The sequence below is a fragment of the Atractosteus spatula genome, chromosome 7 (assembly GCF_055471065.1).
Source record: "Atractosteus spatula isolate fAtrSpa1 chromosome 7, fAtrSpa1.hap1, whole genome shotgun sequence".
NCBI classification, from domain to species: Eukaryota; Metazoa; Chordata; class Actinopteri; order Semionotiformes; family Lepisosteidae; genus Atractosteus; species Atractosteus spatula.
In genome coordinates, this window is record NC_142712.1 from 10,762,657 (window position 1) to 10,781,192 (window position 18,536).

The 18,536-nt window shown below is 36.3% G+C and overlaps 1 protein-coding gene across 1 annotated transcript in view; it reads left to right on the plus strand.

The window, feature by feature from the left end:
* Nucleotides 1-17,935, plus strand: part of cwf19l2 (CWF19 like cell cycle control factor 2) — a 43,704-nt gene extending 25,769 nt beyond the window's left edge. Inside the window, exons 11-18 of the mRNA XM_088921246.1 lie at nt 1,094-1,222; nt 2,991-3,128; nt 8,138-8,350; nt 10,355-10,471; nt 13,742-13,897; nt 14,203-14,283; nt 15,723-15,824; nt 17,186-17,935. Coding sequence (XP_088777372.1) covers nt 1,094-1,222; nt 2,991-3,128; nt 8,138-8,350; nt 10,355-10,471; nt 13,742-13,897; nt 14,203-14,283; nt 15,723-15,824; nt 17,186-17,326 — 1,077 coding nt within the window. The 3' untranslated portion in view covers nt 17,327-17,935. The remainder of the gene's footprint in view (nt 1-1,093; nt 1,223-2,990; nt 3,129-8,137; nt 8,351-10,354; nt 10,472-13,741; nt 13,898-14,202; nt 14,284-15,722; nt 15,825-17,185) is intronic.
* Nucleotides 17,936-18,536: the final 601 nt, after the last annotated feature.

Consider the following 18,536-nt stretch of genomic DNA (forward strand, 5'->3'; position numbering starts at 1 on the left):
CATATTTAGTAAAAAGTAAATTATAAACAAAGTAAAAAATAAGATTAAAACACATCTGTGGTTACTTTTTTTAATTTAAAAGCCTTCATTATCTTCCTTAGATCTCAATGCCATAGCTTTGTATGGTATAGTAAGTGATAGCTGAAGTACTGTCAAACACTGACATGACAAAAGACATTCCTTAGTTTGGTGCTTAGTGCCTTTTACAAATGTCTTGGAAATGGAATGCTTTTCTTGCTCACTAATGTACATAAGTGTAATTTAAGCTTCTTCACCAATGTTCATAAATAGAATTGATTTAAAGTAATTCCACATTCAAAGCTGATGTGTGGAATTTTCTTTCTGAACACAGTTAGTGAATCATAGCTTGGATTATCAAGGAATTGGCTGGCTTTTTTTATTTGATTTGTTTTAAACCCTAGCCTGATAAGTTCAACGTGAATTCCAAATATAATTAACCTTAGAAGGAATAGTATTTTAGAGGGTTGATGTTTCCTAAAAAGATTTTTTGTTTTACTCCTCATTATTTCCCTTTACTAAAAGCATAATGGAGTGAATGCTATCACCACGTGTAGTTTTGTTTTTTTTAAATAAGGAGGCTTTTAAAGTTATCCTCCTATTGTGTTTTATATTGTCTTAATCCAGTTTATCTTAATTTGGTTTCACATTTAGTTGGGGTTCTTTTTTTCAAACTTGCTTCAATACTGAGGGAAAAAATGAAATGCTTTGGAATTGCTGTGTGTGACTGAGTGTAGAAACGCATCTGCCTTGATTATGATGTGAACACATAATCATGCTGAAATCAAAATAGTTTAAATTTGCAATGAAACAGATCCTCCTTCATTTTTGAATTGACTGTCAGCTAACCTCCTAGAGCTGTCTTCAGACTGTTTTTAGCAGAACTTATTTTTCAAGTCCAGATTCAGATTGTTTTAAATCTATGGAAGTGCCTAATAACATTTTTCTTCTTATCTTATGATTTGTCTGTGTTATAATGGTATATTATCGGTGAATGTCTTTAGAGGTAATCTAAGTCTATGTGTGCCTGTATTGTGTTGTGCTGACTTCCATGCTGCCCTTGTCTATGGTCTAGGTTGAAGGACAAGAAGAGACAGACCATGAGGTTGTTCTCTTCAGGACGGATCAATCTGGCAGAGCTTGGCCAGTCAGTGCTCCCTCACAACCCCTGGAGCCGAAAGGAGGACGGCGCAAGAAACCGATGGTAAAGGGAAAAAATACTCACCTTCTTGGAAGTGTCAGCAAATGGGAACGGAGTATGGATAATATTCAGAGTTCTCTGATCCTCTCCTTTTACTGCCTAACCAGGGACCTGCTTAAGTGCCACATCCCAAGAATAGTGCCAATAGCATAGTCCAACTCACAACTGACAACCCACTGAAGCTTAGCAGGTGTGAGCCTGGACAGTACAGTACCTGGATGGGAGACCTCCTGGGAAAGCCAGGGTTGCTGCTGGGAGAAGTGTTAGTGGGACCAATAAGGAGCACTCTCACCCTGTGGCCAATTTGGGTCCTAATGCCCCATTATAGTGATTGGGACATTATATTTTTAAAAAAGGTGCAGTCTTTCTGATGAGACATAAAACCGAAGTCCTGACTCTCTGTGACCATTAAAAACCCCAGGACATTTCTCAAAAAGAGCCGGTGTCCTGGCCAAATTTCCCCCTAGCCTTTACCAATCATCACCACTTAATAATCCCCATCTATGAATTGGCTTCATCACTCTGTTCTCCTCCCCTCTGATGTGTGGCGAGCGTACTGGTGCACTTTGGAGGCTGTCAAATCATGCAAGTGGGGCTACACATTGGTGGTGGTGCAGGGGAGTCCCTATTACCTATAAAGCACTTTCAGTGGAGTGTCCGGAAAAGTGCTATAAAGTGTAAATAAAAAATAACAATATTGCTATTCCTCTCTGTTTCACAAGATCCCACGTAGCTTTTCATGTTGAACCGGCAATCCAGTGATATTTCAAATTGTTAACTAATAAATTACATTAGTATATGTGTTGATTTTGACCATGTACATCTCAACAATTCTACATGGATGTAATGCATTATTAATGAGCTGAACGTGCAGTGCAATAAGTTACTTAAGGGCCGTTTCTGGAGCTAATTACTTACAGATTGCAAGAGCAGAATTCTGTTTTCAGTTTTAAGCCCTAGACAGCAAATGCAAGAAAAAAATGTTCAAGATATTCTGTTTACAAAGAGTCAAAGTTTCAGTGTTCAGTGTTGATTCAGTTCAGCGGCAACTCCCTTGGAATGTGGGGACCCAGACAGTTCTCATTAGTCTGTTCCATGATGGATCTTGATGGTTGCTTGCTTCATTTTGCAGAAGGAATAAGTGGGGAGCGATGAGCTCATTTAGAGTGCACTTTCCAGAGGGGTAGGCGTGGGTTGTTATCGCTCTGTTTTTTGATGGTGGTGTTAGGCAAAGGATGTCAATATTCATTGCATCCCAGCTTTACCCAGACAGAGATATTCAAGCTCTGCTCAGGGAGCTCAGTTATCAGACAGTGCAGACTCTTTCATGGTTTTCTGCAGGAGACTACAAATTATCATGAAAATGATTCATATTAAAAGGACCAAAGACGGTTGCCTGAAAGTGTCTTTTTTCTCTGTGCTTAATCACATGAAGCCCTTTTAAGTTATTTTAAGACGACAGCAAACAGTCAGCAAGTTGTGAGTAAAGAAAACTGTGAATGTAGAATGGAGCTTGGGTTTGTGCTCACAAAGAATTTACCACAGTGCTGTCTTGGATTTTCAAATGAGATAATCTGTAAATTCCATAATCTACACTTTATACGTCATAAAGCTAGCGATCAACTGTTAAAAAGGTATCGTGGATGTTTTTTCTGTTGGTAACTGTATGGCTCATATGCAATGTTACTGCATAGCAAGTCGATAGGATGATAGAATATCCTTCCTGTCGTTTGATGTCTGGCTCATTTTGCAAGTTGGGTTTTCCCCACAGGTGGAAACTCATCGAGATGGGGAGAGGGTGCGCTACTTCCAGGACGATGACAACATTGATTTGCAGGAGATGGTGAAGAGAGAGAAGATGGGCACTGCAGAGGACCAGAATGCACTCTATTCCCGAATGGCATCGAAGGTGTGTGCCAAGTGGTTCCAATTTATAACTCTGCTGATAAGCAAGGCCCCATGTTCATGTCTTCCGATAGGATGCACTATGATCTTTTCTTTAGAATTCAAACTGTGTAAATTCATTTAGGATTTTGAAAGTGTTGTGTGACAGTATATTAAGTTATATAGTTGTTTGTTTGTTTTTTGTGCACTGAACGAGCGACAGAAGTGAAATCTAGGCTGTACAGTCTGGTCTTATTTGCGGTGCAGTGGATTCTCTGCTGTCAAGGGGAGTGCCGCAGTGTTCTCTTTGAGCACACGAGTGACTGTGATCGAACCCGGGCAAGGGCAGAGCAGAGCTACACGAGTTACATTTGCACAAAGAAATATGTCCAATATTACAGCCGTATCTCCAAGCAGCATCTGAATGGATGCCACTTCTTCAGCTGCCCAAAACTGGTTGCTGTGACCTGGTGTATTTTTTCCAGTGTATACCACCATTGAGACTGCTGCACTGAAAGTTTTGAAGTGAAGTAGGTTTGTAAAGGTCTATCTATAATAAGGTGATTACTTGGCCTATGGTAATTGAATTGTGCCTACAGTATTGGTCTTCATGCGGTGTCTTTGGATGACTACTACTAGCATCCAGAAAATTGAAAGGTCTGTATCGCTATATAACTCAGACAAGAATTGCTGGATGATTTTGTAGCTACAAATACATATTTGATTCTCTCCCTTCTCTTAAGCATTTTACTGTTGCATGCATTCATAAGAAGGAAAAATAGTTTTTTGACAGTGCCTGCTGGCAGCATTCATGTACTTGATATGTGTTGAACAGAACGACGGCCATTGGTAAGAATGAAACTACAGGATTATTACAGAAAGAACAGATTCCTGTAGGGCACAAGTAATTGTAAGTGTTTTGCATTTGCGGTTTCATTTGTCTGTTAGCCTTTACTGATGTTCTCATCTATACTTATTAAAACAATACACTATGACACTGGCTCCCAAAGAGCTTGTTAGAATGTGTTTTAGATCAGTTTTGGGCTCTTTGTTGGAATGAAGATTATTCTTTGTCAAATCAGCATTTTTATTAGCGCATTTAGTGTTTCTATGTCACGTTGTTATTGCAAACTGGTGTGTAGCTGGAGGATGGGACTGATTCAGTGGATGAGAGGTAATTCACAGCAGAGGTGAAGAGTTCAGAAATAGAAAGTGGAATTGCATTGTAGAACAGATGTAGAAATTCATTATATTTTTGCATATACACTGAGCAAGGAATCTTTCCTTTTCTTTCATTCTTTTTCAAATTGTATTTAGTAGGTCCCTTTGTGTTTTTGCAATTCTTATAATTACAGCATCTATAAATGAATCACTGACTTGACATCTGATTCAGGCATACTGTGGGTAAAGAGCAGAAGCCTTTTATGGCTGATATCTTAATATGTAAACTAGGCATTCAGCTAATGCCTAGACATTTGCAACAACTCCGATGTGACCTTGCACATCCTTGTCATGTAATCTCACAAGTCAACAAGTGAATGAGAAGACATGACAACACAATTCAGTATTATCTTATCTGCTTATAGGTGAAAAGAACAATACTAGTTTCATATAATGTTTAATTTCTTCCTAAATTATTTAATTTCTCTAGTATCTGTTCTTTTTGTCTTTTGCTTGCTTTTTATTGCAGAAATATTCAACAGAAAAAGTTAATCCATGTAAGTCTTCAAAAATATGTCTTTTGTTTTTGTTTGTTTTAAATACATTCTGGAATTAAGATGCAGAACTGTGACGCACTTTTCTTCAGCTTGTCACAGTGTGCCTGTGCCTCAGTGAATTAATGACTCAATGCTGGCGTTAAATGTGAGCAAGGGCTGTTGTGCTTCCTGTAGAATTTACAGCAGCAGCACCCCTAAAACCAGCAATAAAAAAAAACAAATCAATGATTTAACAATATATTTCTACATAAGACTCTGGACCCTGGCTCGGACCACAGCCTGACATCTCTCAATTGCATTTGCATTTTGAAGTGCTTTTTGTTTGTACGATGAAAAACTGCCTTAAAAGTGCATATTATCGTAAAACATACATAAAGTCCATCTTCATTCATGGGATATTAAGCTCTGTCTGTGAGTACATTGTAGCAAAAGGGTTTTAGCTGAGAAAACTCCAGTGTGGTGCCCCTTCATACATGTTCTCTAGTACAACAATTAATGCAAATTAGATGCATCTGAAGCACCTATAAGCCATCTAGATAAAAAGTCACGTATAAACATTTTCTCTTGAGCATTGTTAATATCACACATTGAAAAACCATAATGGTCTTGGAGCCTGAAGCCTCATTACTTAACACACCATGTGGCTTTCCTCTTAAATGTTCAGAGACCTTGGTTCAGAGGGAAACAAAAATTAGATACAGCCCGTTGTTATTCAGTGATATGCTGCCAATAAAGCTATTTACTAAATTGTATTGAATGCAGTCCTGTTTTCCACATCATAACAAAGACTTAATGATGGTTAATATATTCTTATCTTGCAAAATAAAGGCTCCTTGTGTGTCACGGCTGTAACTTGCATTCACATAGATGTTTTATAAGAACAGGTAAACCTTGGAATACTATTGCTGGATTTAAAAAGGTTGTGCAAAGCCACACTTAGAATTTCATCAATCTGTTTTTATTTATTTAGGCAGCAGATTAATGTATTATAACAAGTGCTAATTTAAAAATCATTAGCTGGTTCTTTGTTGTATTAAATAGCTTATAATGACATTTGTGCTGCAGGTAAGTGACCTTTTGATTAAAGGTTAATTGCAAGTACTGTGTATCATGATGATGAACAGTGATTATTAATTTTTAAAGGTTTCTTTGTTGAATGCTGTTCTATACATCATAAGCATAAGCATCTCCACTACAAAGACATTTTATATATGTCTAACTATTGTGATGTAAAATAAAGCATCACATAGTTTTTAAATGTTTAAGTCTTTTTAAACTTTTTTTTCAGTAATAGCACTAAAAGGGTAAAGACATAAAGGCTTCTCATCTTGCAGCTGATCCAATCCGTTCCGTTACAGACATCTGCTACCACCAACTCTTCAATTATTTAATTGATAGTTAGAAGGATAAATCTAGCAAGCTTGTTTGCATCAAAATACTGCATGTGGACTATACAGTACAGTATGTGGCACTCGATCATAATACTGTTCATGTGTGGATGTATTATACAACATTTCTGATATACTGTTGTAGTTTTAATAATCTATGTGTCAGAAATCTTTTCTGTTTTCTCATGTTAACTACGAGGCACTCTTTAAAAATAATCCATGGTATATTATTCATAAGCAGATTTGGTGCTCGCAGTCACTGTAAGGGTAATGAAGCAGTGAGCAACTTTAAAGTGATTTATTTTTTGGAATAGCATAATTTCTGTCAATGGGATGTCACATTAGTCACTGATCAAGGCGCAATCCCATTTGAGTGGAGAGTGTATTTGTTTTTGTCACACTGTTAACAGTTTGTCTACTTGGAAGATTTATTTTCTGCCATCTATGTAAGCATTTTAATGGCTCTAGAAAAACAGAACTGTGTGGTCCTTTATGTCATGTTTAAAAATGTTGTCAATGCAGAAGCTAGTTGCTTTATTTTAACTGAGGTTTTCAGCAATAAACAAAAAATATTGGATGTAGGGTATAATATATTTAATGGGATCCATCTCGCTTATTGTATTTGACATTTTTAATTTTCTTTTAATTGATCTCATTTGATACTTCTTTAGTTTCAAGGGCTAAATCAAAGGGTGTTGGTTATTCAGTAATATGTTTTATGTATGTAGTTCAGTTTGGAAAACCTCTAGAAGCAAAAGGAGTCACAATTCTAGTTTTTGTTTTTTTGCCTGTAAATAAGAAAATTGTGTGTTATTTGATCATATTAAATGTGTGTAATGTGTGTAATTCCTTTAGGGGAGGCATTATTAATAAACTCCAAAGACGTCATTGTTTCCATGGAGATTCAAAATGAAAGCGACAAACGTTACACCTTTAGCTTTCTGTGATGCCGTCTTCTCAGTACAACTGCAGATATAAAACCAGACAAATCTGTAAAGATGAGCCTTGTCTTCAGAAATGTAGGGTTACAGTAGCTTAAGGATGAAATACCTAATACATATTTTCCTTAGTTTATTTAAGCAAATGCACAGGGAAAGAAAATCTTATTTTCTTGTCTGAGAAACAAAATGTCTGCCCCTGAATTTGTGAAAAAGTTGTTTTCTAATGGTTTTCACAATATTTTGGTAATTTTGTTTTAATCATCCACATTCTGCTGGATTATAGCATACTTTTTTTACTTGGTTAGTGGGGAAAAATAGAAATGGAAAGTTGTTTTGGGCAGTTAAAATATTATTGAAATAATATGTCAATGACCTAAGGCATTGTGGGGTTGTGTGTGGGCTTGTAAGAATACATTTTAATTTATTTCTTTCTGTATCAGAGGATTGTGTTCAGGAATATCATTTAGCTGGGGAAAGCCAGTTTTCATTCCTAACACATAGGCCTTAGACAATAAACCTAAAACTGTATTCTTACATATGGGGACAGTTTAAAAAAGAATAGCAGTAGTAGCCCAGGCTGAGTGAGATGAGATGTAGTTTTGCAAATAAAAAAGAATCACTGAGAGGGTATGCTGCAAAGCAATTGGAATTAAAACTATAATTGTGTTTGTACCTTTTTTTTAAAAAAAAAGTTAAGTTTAGCATCACTTCCAAACCCCCCAGTTTCAACTTCAAGCAAGAAAATCTGCACCTCCTCCACAACTCTTTGTTTCCATGGACACTAAACACCACACTTTTCTCTTAAAGTAACCCTTTTGGAACAACACATTTTGATAACCAAATAAACTGCAGTACTACTGTACTACTATATGACCTACTATATGTTGCTTACATACCACACCCATAGGACAGCTTTCTTCTACTTTATCAGTATTTCAGTACCACCCTTATAAAATAATAGCCCTGTGATCCCTTCTGTGTTGGCAGTTGATGGGGAGGACCGATGGAGATTACCACACCCTGGATGACATGTTTGTGTCCAGCGCTGCTCAGAGGGAACGTTCTGGCCTGGATGAGGAGAGACAGCGACAGAAGGCTGTCCAGGAGCACAGGCGTCTGGCTGGGCGCATGGAGAAATGTCCCTTCTGCTTCGACAGCTCAGAGCTCCCTAAGCATCTCATTGTCGCTATTGGCACAAAGGTACTGCTGAGCCGCTCAAGGAAGGAAGGAATAATGCTATGCTTCGGTATAATGCCAAACTTTGCCAGGTATTCTTTTCTGGCTGTCCAGATTTACAATTCATCACAGCTACATGAATAATGAAAACATCCAAACAAAAAGTGTTTGAGCTGTTTTTTTGGCAAGAGAAGTAGAATATGTTTTATCAGGAGAATAACTGGAAGTTTAAATCTACATTGCCAGACAGACATCTTTTTATTATTTGAATACTGAGCATCAAAAGAAATGTCCTGGTTTTTCTGTACAAAGGTTTTAGAAAAATAAAGTATAAGGATTTTGGATATTGATTAAAAGTTTTTGATGTTATTTTTGTTTACTTTCTTCCTGTCTAACTGTGACTCGAGTGACGTTCACCATTTCATAGTTACTAAATCTCCTCTAGTTACTAAGAGTTGATAGATCCCAGGAGGTGAGGTGATTTAAGGTATTGAATGTCAAGCCTGCTGAAAATAAGGAAAGGAACCATAGGTCCCGCCATTAAAGAGAACAAGGCCTTTGTGTCCTCTGTATGACAAACACAGTCTTGTCAGTGATTTCACAATTTAGAATTCCACAGTGCATCAGTGGTTCCACAGATCCACATATCTTGCCAAAATTAATGGGGATGTCATAGTGTGTCACCTGTCGAGATTAATGTTAGCCTGAATGCACAGTGCAGCATTGATTGAAGCATTGAAGTCCTGGGACCAAATCCTGCCCTTCCTGTGAGCTCATCCTGATGTGACAGCGTTCTTGCAGGTCACCACATGTCCTCATGCTACTTGTATATTCATGGTTTTCTTGTGAGGTGACAATGTAACAGTTATGCCCCCTTTGCCCTAGTCTCCAGACTTTTAAACCCTTTGAATATTTTTTAGATGGGCTTTAGCTACATGTCACCTCTAGGGGGTCAGAGACCAGTGAACAGGCATATGTGTTCAGGTTCAATGAGAAGAATTGGAAGAGAATTTTACAAAAGACACCATCTGCAACCCAGTGTGACTAGAAGTGGCCACACACTGCTTGCCTGTGACTTTGACTGTAGACCTTCAGTTGATCAATCCAGACAATGACAAATGTTAGTTAACATACAGTAATCAATCTACCATTGTTGTTCAATAAAATGTGAGTTAATTATAAAAAATTGCCTTATCACTTTGTTAAAAATCAGTTTAAACCCATATTCTGTTAAAACATCTGTGAAAGGTTTGTAAGGACTTGCTTCTTTCACAAACTGCATCAATCTTCCACTGGCTGATAATTGTTGTTACCAGTGTTCACCAAGAAGGAAAACCATGTGACTGTCCCATAAAAATTGAATATTTCATGGGTTCTGTGGCTTGAAGAATGAATGACAGGAGTTAAACTTTGATAAGTGCCATAGAGATCATTTGGGTCAGAGATAAAAGGACAGTTTAGTGCTTGCGCAGTTTTTGACATTATCTTTGAGATGACTAAATATAGAGATTATTTTACATCTAACACTGACCTAAATAGGATGTTTTATATGGTTATCAAATGCCAGCTGCTGAATCTCCAGGGGATTTTAAAAACGAACCTTTCATATATGCTCTTTTTTAATTTTTGGAGACATGACAAAATCCATCTGAAGGGTTCATGAAAGCAAGATATAAAAGATTGTGATTTTTAATTTTCTTAACATCTTCCAAATGTGATTAAATTTTAATTTTTCTTTTTAGAGCGCTATTTCCCTATTGCAATGTCATTTACGAAAAATCTAATTAATTTTTGACTGTTAACAGTTTCAGCTATGCTAATTACTTAGTAGTAGCTGATCTTTAAGCAGGAATTTGCTCTTGATAAAGGCAGACAGACATTAAACAGTATTTTAATGTATTTTTTTGTTGTAGCAGTACTCATTTTAACCTAAAAGTTAGTAATAGACATCTTCTGTATTTGTTTGCTGTCCTAAAATGTTATCACTCTTGATTAAATCTTGAGCTTGATGCCTTCTTTCTCTTGCAGGTATACCTGTGTCTGCCAAACTCTCAGTCTCTTGCAGACGGACACTGCTTGATAGTGCCCTTGCAACACCACTCTGCAGCTACAGCACTGGATGAGGACATCTGGGATGAGATACAGGTCAGTTACACCCTACTGTAGTGTCTTTTACTCCTTATAGGGTATCAAGTTCATAGGCTGTGGCAGGCCAGCACCTTATAAGTTATGATAAGTGAAAAGGCTTGTTCTCTAATTAGCTGTGTTATTGTGTTCTTTGGATATTGGGAAACGGAATCAGCAAAACACAAGTTATAAAAAATAAATGCCAGAAATGTGGACCAGTATTTGAAATTGGTGATATAAAAACACATTCACTTGTATCGTTTGCTGTCTGTTACAAAGCTGTCTGCTTCCCATTATGTTCTATGAAGAAACATGAACTTTTCCATTTCTCTTTTTTTATTTTTTTATAACAGAATTGTATTTTTGTATAAGGCCATGTTACCGTGTGCAAGAAATCTCCTTTTGAGATCATAACAAACACTGAAATAGGTGTAGTTTCAATAAGACTGATGTTGGTTCAGTTTTGGGGTTTGCTCCAGAATGTGGAGAAGTATGGGAAAAGCGTGTCTTCAGGTCTTGTTGTGTCCTCTCCTGCTACTTTTTGTATAAAGATGCACCCCTGTCAAACTGCATTTGTGACCTCATCAAACAGCGGCTCCGCAATTAGAGGGAGGGAACCGTAGGGAGTGCTGTGTATTTGAGACTGCTACAGTAACACCACCAAGGGCACCTGCTTTGTGTATGGGCTATTCAGGCTCAGACCAGGAGTGAATTGAATCTAGGCAAATGCCACACAAGACAAACAAATGGGCTTGGCTGGCTGGATTCCGATTAAATGCTCATTATAGCTTTCTTTTCACCAAGCCATGTCTAGTCTCATTGTAGATACTGCCAAGCCAGAGGTCATTAATTAAGATCAGACAAAAGCACAAGTCAGAGAGAGGCTCCATGTACCTTCATTTTATAGCTTTTCACACTGTAAAATCAATCAATAGATTTTTTTATTCTTTTTCGGCAGTACCGAGAGGTCAATATAACCACTTCTGGAACAATTATCCCATTGTGGTACCATAATCACCTCAATGAGTCATGTCGTTTTTACAGTCTATGCATATAAGCATGTACATTAACAACAATATATATGTATACTTAATATACTAATTAAGTGTACATACTTAATATATACTTAAGTACTGTATATACATAAGTTGATTATATATATAAGCTGTTGATCAACAGGAATATGTATGTAATGTGTTGATAGAATAGTCTTATTTTAAATCAGATAAATCAGAAAATTGTAAATCAGAAAATGAGCTCAGTAATAAAATTAAGCAACGGTGGTCTATATAAAGCAGTATAAAGAAAAAAGCAGTTTCCAAAGAGTCTGTAAATGTCACTTACAGTTCAGTGAAAGAAAGTGTCCAGTGTGTGATATTTTTCTGCTCAATTTAATCATTGTCAGTTGGTTTACTCACTGTGCTTTCATGGATTGATGTTGTTGTCTGAAAGCCTGCCCATATGAAGAAACACTTCATTCAGTCTCTACAGAATTTGTAACAAATGACAAACATTGTTAGGCTTTCAGGCTTAGTTGGAAAATTATTTTTCAGGTTCCTTTCAAAATTCATCCAAACACATTCCACAGCCATGTTCTTTTGCATAGTGTTTGTATTCGTCCACTTCAGATTTACATTCATCATCAAAGCTTAGAATAAAATCTAGACGGGAGAAGGATTCACATCTAACCTGCACTCTTGTTTCGGGTAGGATAGCCTGCCTCCCTTGAGGAACTTGTGAACTGTTTGAATTAAATGTTTTCTTTTTTAATTGATCCGGGTTTTTCACCGAAGGGTTTTTATCAAAGTCTGTTTATTGTACTGTCCAAGTCATGCATCTGCTATGTCAGAATTCAGTATGTATTTAATTCCTCATTTCTGTTGTATATTTCATGGACCTTTAACTTTATGACTCTTAGGCCTCTGTACTAGATCATCCAATGTCTTGCCAAATATATTATGGCAGTTTGTATTTTATCTTAGTAAGTGATACCTTATAAGACAGCACAATAATAATAATCTGCAGCCCAGACTGTAAAATGTTCCCTTTGCTTCTCCCACTATGTTCAGTTATTCTTATACCTATTCTCGTGGTATGACCTTGAGATTGGCTACAAACTGCCAGTGAACTGCTTTACATCCAGGTGGTGACAACAGGTCAAAAGAGGCAAATTATAGACAGATACTTAAATGCCATGGTAACTGTGCTTTAGTTACCATTTAATTGACTGTGTGCTAAATCCTACACCAAACGTAAATGGAAGTTGGAGTGTGCTGCATGCATGACATGTGTTGTAATGCAGACATTTAAAAGTAATGAATTCAAATGTATTAAATTGATTTTAAAATATTGATTTGAATTTCTCTCCAGTTCAGCTATTATGGGCTTTTTGATTCTATTTTTAATTGAAAAGAAACATCACTCTTACCATTAAACACACACATAAATGTTGTTGGAATTGAATAAATATAAAAAATAGGACTAAGAAATTGCTTTGGTGCATGATTTAATCGGTTTTGTAAGAATATTCACAAAGTTTCTTAAACTTAAATTAAACTTCTCTTCAAAAGTAATTTCATGTATATTTCATGTGCTCTCCTATAAGAGCGTTTATAATTAAATCAAATTAAAAGGTGTGGAATGTCTCTCTTTTTCACATTATTTTTTTAAAGACATTAGCTGCAGTTACCAAGAATTAGAATTTAGATTAATAAGACAGCTGCCAAAACACAAAATGGAGTATAACAATGCCAAATCCTTTTTTTCCTGTGTGAAACTTATGTGAATTGTTTTCCATCTTCCTGTGTATATTTTTATTTACACATCTTGGAATTCACTGCAGGCAGTAGCACACTATCTACACTCTGCCTGTATCCTGTAATGTTTGAAATAAGACTTGCTCATAATGTAAATCTATCTGATTATAGGCAGTATAGGACTGACTATTTATCTGTGCATTTGGGTCAGTGTTTATATTTGGGTGAAACCCAGGGTTTTGGTCTTAAAATTGTGGTTTAATATTTAAATATAAATATTTAAAATATAAATATTAAATAAAATAAATATTTTGTTTAAAGGGTAAGGTTATTGCCACATATAGGTTGGCATAGTCTTAAAGTTATGCATTACAAGGGATAACTGCGGTTTAAGGTGTTTGTACAGTATAGGATGTTGCGGGGGTTGTTACTGTGACCTAGGTTGTGGATTTGATTAGAAGTTAATTGCAGAATTGGGACAGATTTTGGGATGGGGCAGGTTTTGCTCAATGTTCAAAATGATTTTCCACAGGCATTTCGCAAGGCCTTGGTGAAGATGTTTGAAGACCAAGACCAAGACTGTGTGTTCTTAGAGACTCATATGAATCTCAAGAAACGGCGTCACATGGTGTACGAATGCATTCCTCTGCCTAGAGAACTTGGAGATATGGCTCCTATCTACTTCAAGGTAGATCACAATTTACCCGTAGTAAATAGCAGTCTATTGTTTTATTGTGGATCACGTTTTGCGTATAATTGCAAGCTTGTTTATTTTGCACAGCACAATTAACTGATTTGGTAACATTAATATCTTTTAGTAGGCCACTGGGAATGCACTATTGCAGTTGTATTGCATTTACTGAACGGTTTCTTTTCAGCACTTCTTATTCAAAGTCCCAAAGAAACATGCCAATATAGAAAACAAATTTTATTGTATTGCTTTGTCTATTAATATTTGATATTTTTTCTGCGTCTGACATGATCTCTTTATAGAAAGCTATTCTGGAATCTGATGAAGAGTGGGCCATGAACAAGAAGCTGGTGGACCTCTCTTCGAGGGATATTCGTCGGGCTGTGAGTTTTGCTCTTCCTTTTCTTTTAAAAAGTGGGGGAAATGTGATGTTAAATCATTGTGTTGTTGAAAAACAAAAAGTTTGCTTTTCTGTGTGTTCATTAGAAACCAGGAAAAAGATTAGATAGATTTCATCTTTGGCAAACAATACATGGTTAGAAACTTAAAAAGCAGAGTGCTGTTGCTGGAAGTTTCCTCTTTAAGCCATTAATTAATCTTATTCATATATAGAAGCCTTTTTCTACACTTTAAAGTATGAAATGTTTGATATACGCTTAGTTTTTCAAACTTTGATAACAGAAATAGCTATGTTTTCTGTAATATTCTAAATATAGTGCTATTCTATAACACAACCAGAGCTGTCCAGGAAAGACTCATATTCACAGTGTTGAAAACCTAAGATGGTTTAAGTTGTAAACAAAAGCTTTATATATTCATCTCTGGCCATTCCTGATGCTTGGGAATTCAGTGCTCTCTTTCTTGTTTCCGAACTACAGCTTGTACAAAGGTTGGTCATTGTTCTGACCACGACTGTGCTTCTCTAGTAGTGTGAATTACAGGTGTAGTTCAGTGTGAGAAGGGTGTTCTTCTATTCCCTTTATTTTTTTCATTTTATTACATATCGACTTAGAGGCAGTGTACCTGTTTCAAGGGATAAACTGTGATGATCTTGCGTGCTTTCTTCACATGTACTGTATATCTGTACCACAATAACTTGTCTTTTCGAATGACATCCTTTAACTGTGCACTATGTACCTGCCAGTGAAAAATGTCATCTTCTGTTTTAAGCGCTCTGATCTCACTACTGTCCCTGCAAGTGTTAATTGTGCTGCTCACACTGTTACTCACAGTCAGGCCTGACTGGAAATGGATTAATTAGCTCTATGTGAGAGGTGCCCCTCTTACTGGTAATCCAGTGTCCAGCAGCCCCCTCACATATGTGGAGCACTCACTATTATTGTGTAGGTATGATCATTTGTGAGTATATTTAGCAGTTGGCTGTATAGCAAAATTATCGCCCATTGTCATACAGATACCTAAGGTTATATTTGTAGTTGTTTGTGATTTAAAGAGATATTTTGCCACCTTTTTTAGTATCAAGGACATCTCAATAAGTATTAAGCATGAACAGTAGTGTTTTGCACTCTTCAGAGGGAAGGGAAAGAGTAAGTATTAACAAAATGACACAATGCTTTTCCACTTATATTTTAATTGAAGAAATAAATTGCTATACCATATGGAACCAATTTATCTAAGTCATTGGTGCAGTTGTGTGAACTATTTGTAAATCCTGCCCTTGCTTTGTGAGAAGCAAGAATAAATGAGTTAGCTGTCCTGTGGTTTTGGTACTCAGTTGTTTAAAAAGTCTAAATCTTATTTTGTTTGATACATATTATAAATGATTGTAATTGTTTTTTAATATGGTATTTTTGTCCTGCAGGTTCCCAAAGGTCTTCCTTATTTCTCTGTGGATTTTGGACTTCAGAGTGGTTTTGCTCATGTTATTGAGAATGAACACAAATTCCCTCATTATTTTGGCAAGGTATTTGATTCCATGAAGATGCCTGTTTAGTGCCTCCAGAGTGTCTTTGTAATAAAAGTCATTTTGTCAGCTGTCTTATTAAGACGAAAGGCTGTTAAAAAAGAATTACAATCTGGATTCTGCTGTTCCTTTGAAGGTGAAGCTAATTACAATATATTGAGTTTATTATTGACATTGCAAGTTTACTGCAGTCACTCATGCTGATAGCATATTGAAGTTGACTTATAGCCAATAGAATTCTGCATCTGGAGACAACATATTTTTAATTGCCATTGTGTAGATGTAACAAGTCAATATGCCAACTAAACTAATAGAGAACTGCTGATATTTTTGACAAAACTCTAGAGCGAGCACTCTCATTCATCAGTAAATGAGCCACATTCTGAGTGTGAGGTTGTTTCCTCTGGACCAATTCATGTTTTTTTTCTTGTTTCACTCATTATTGTCAGGACAGAAGGGGAGGTTGTATTTCATATCTGTCCTGAAGCATTTAATTCATTAGTTGATTTATTCCAGTTGCACATATTCTAAATGGTGACTTGAGCCAAAAACAAAAAGAACATGCCTTTATAACCATTTTCCCTTTTCAGTAAGTTAAAACTTCCCAGTACCAACAACTACTTGTCAGCTTAGCAGAGCTTATTTTTTATTGATGTTTAGTGGCAAGATTTAAATATTTTTTCTACCTTAAACCATTACTTATAGGTTTTCCCTGCACATTAAAAAATAGGTACTTCCACTGTCCAGTCTTGTCTGTGATGTGTATACAAAACCTGTACGCCATCGACTCATTAATCTCTAAAACACTCATCCAGGCTGCATTTTAATTTATTGCTGCACTAAACTGTTCATATATTAATGGTAAAATGAAGCAGAATCTGTGGAGGTCAGGAGTGCTGCTGCCTCCAGATTCCAAAGCTTTCTGGCAGCAGAAGGGCTCAGTGCTTTATCAACACAAGCAACTGCCCAAATCTGCAGCGTTAATGGCAAACTCAGTGTAATGCAGTTATCACCAGTAATTAGATTAGTGCTCTTTAACATTTTCAGCCAGATGGTGTATGCTCTTGTTGTCAAGAGAATCCTGAGTTACAAAGTCCAGGACATATACAGTATAATTTTGACACAGCTGGGGTTTACAAAAATAGAAGAAAAAAAAACAGATCAGACTCGCCAACTCTAAGCTGTGTCTGGAGAAGAATACAGTATATCAGTGTTTTACATCTCGTCTGTAAACTGCTTTAGGACCAGCTGTTTGGCTTATGGCAATAAAGAAAGTCCTCCCTTTCATTTTTGCTACAACAGTCCTTTCTAACTGAATCTTCTTCCGGTGCAGTGATACTTTTTTTTTCCTTTGGCCAAAGGAAATCATTGGAGGCATGCTCGACCTAGAACCGAGACGCTGGAGAAAACCAATCCGAGAAAATTTTGAGGACCAGAGGAAGAAAGTTCTCCAATTTGCTCAGATGTGGAAGCCGTTTGACTGCACCAGGAGTGACAATTAACATTTCAGACCTGCAGATAATGAGAGATAGTTGGCAAATGTCTCCTTGACTCTGATCTCACTCTTTCCAGTAACTTCAATTCAGGAGTTACAGTATATATTTACAGATTACCTCAATTATATGGTTAAAATGACCAGCAGAATTCACATAATGAAATAGTTCTTTCATAAAACTACATTGGATGGTGAATATAAAATACACAAAAACAGAACTAGATTTGGCAGCCCAAGGTATATAAAATTTTGATGAACTACACAGTTAAATTGACTTACATATTGCAAGTAGCTAAAACTACTTTACGTCCAATGTAAAGTAAGAGTGTTTGTCAAACACAGATGCTTTTGTATGTTGTGCTTTTAACTTTTAAAATTATTGAGAGTATTCACATCCTCCTGAATTTTTCTTTTGGATAACACAGTTCCCAAGTCCTTGAGGAAACAGAACTGTAGGGATGCTTAGATACATTTTAAAAATCTATATGAAAGTGTCAGTTATGTAAGAGTGGATCTGTAAAAGCTGATAATGTCATGTGAATTTTCATGTATTTTAAAAATCTTCTGTTTGTACCAAAAAAAATAAAATTGTATGACTGATAAAAGTCAAAACAGATAATCTTTGCTTTCTTTACAAGCCAAACCTCTTTTTTTTTGGTTGGTTAGCCTCGTTACCTTTGGTAACTTTAGCATTTTTTTGTTGTGTTTCATTTTAAGAAGACCTGTAACAATACTTAAGATTGTTTGTAGTTCATTGTATTTTTAAGACATTTTTCCCTTCTTATCATAATCAGGTGCATCGCAATAGATATTTTGAATTAATTGTGTTAATTAAGTGTATTATATGGTTCAGAGGGAAGGGAAGAATAAGTAAGTCAGTCGACAGTTTAAGGAAAGTTCTATGTAGATTGGTACACCATTGACGGTCTAAAGTCTGGGACAATTCACATATAATGAGTTCCGCTTGTATAGCACACAAGGGTCTTGAAAATAACTGAATAGTACAGTTTCCCCTCAATATATTCCTCCTTTAAACCAGATCTTCAATAACCCAGCTACCAGATACCGCTGTGTGTGTCAGGGTCAGTTTTGTTTTTGGTTGATTTTGTTGCATACATTTCGTATGTTGAGCCTGCTTTCAACTATGGCAAGGCTGTCTATATAGAATATAAATTGGCATATTTTCTTCTGTTACCATGCCAGTAGAGATGAAGCTG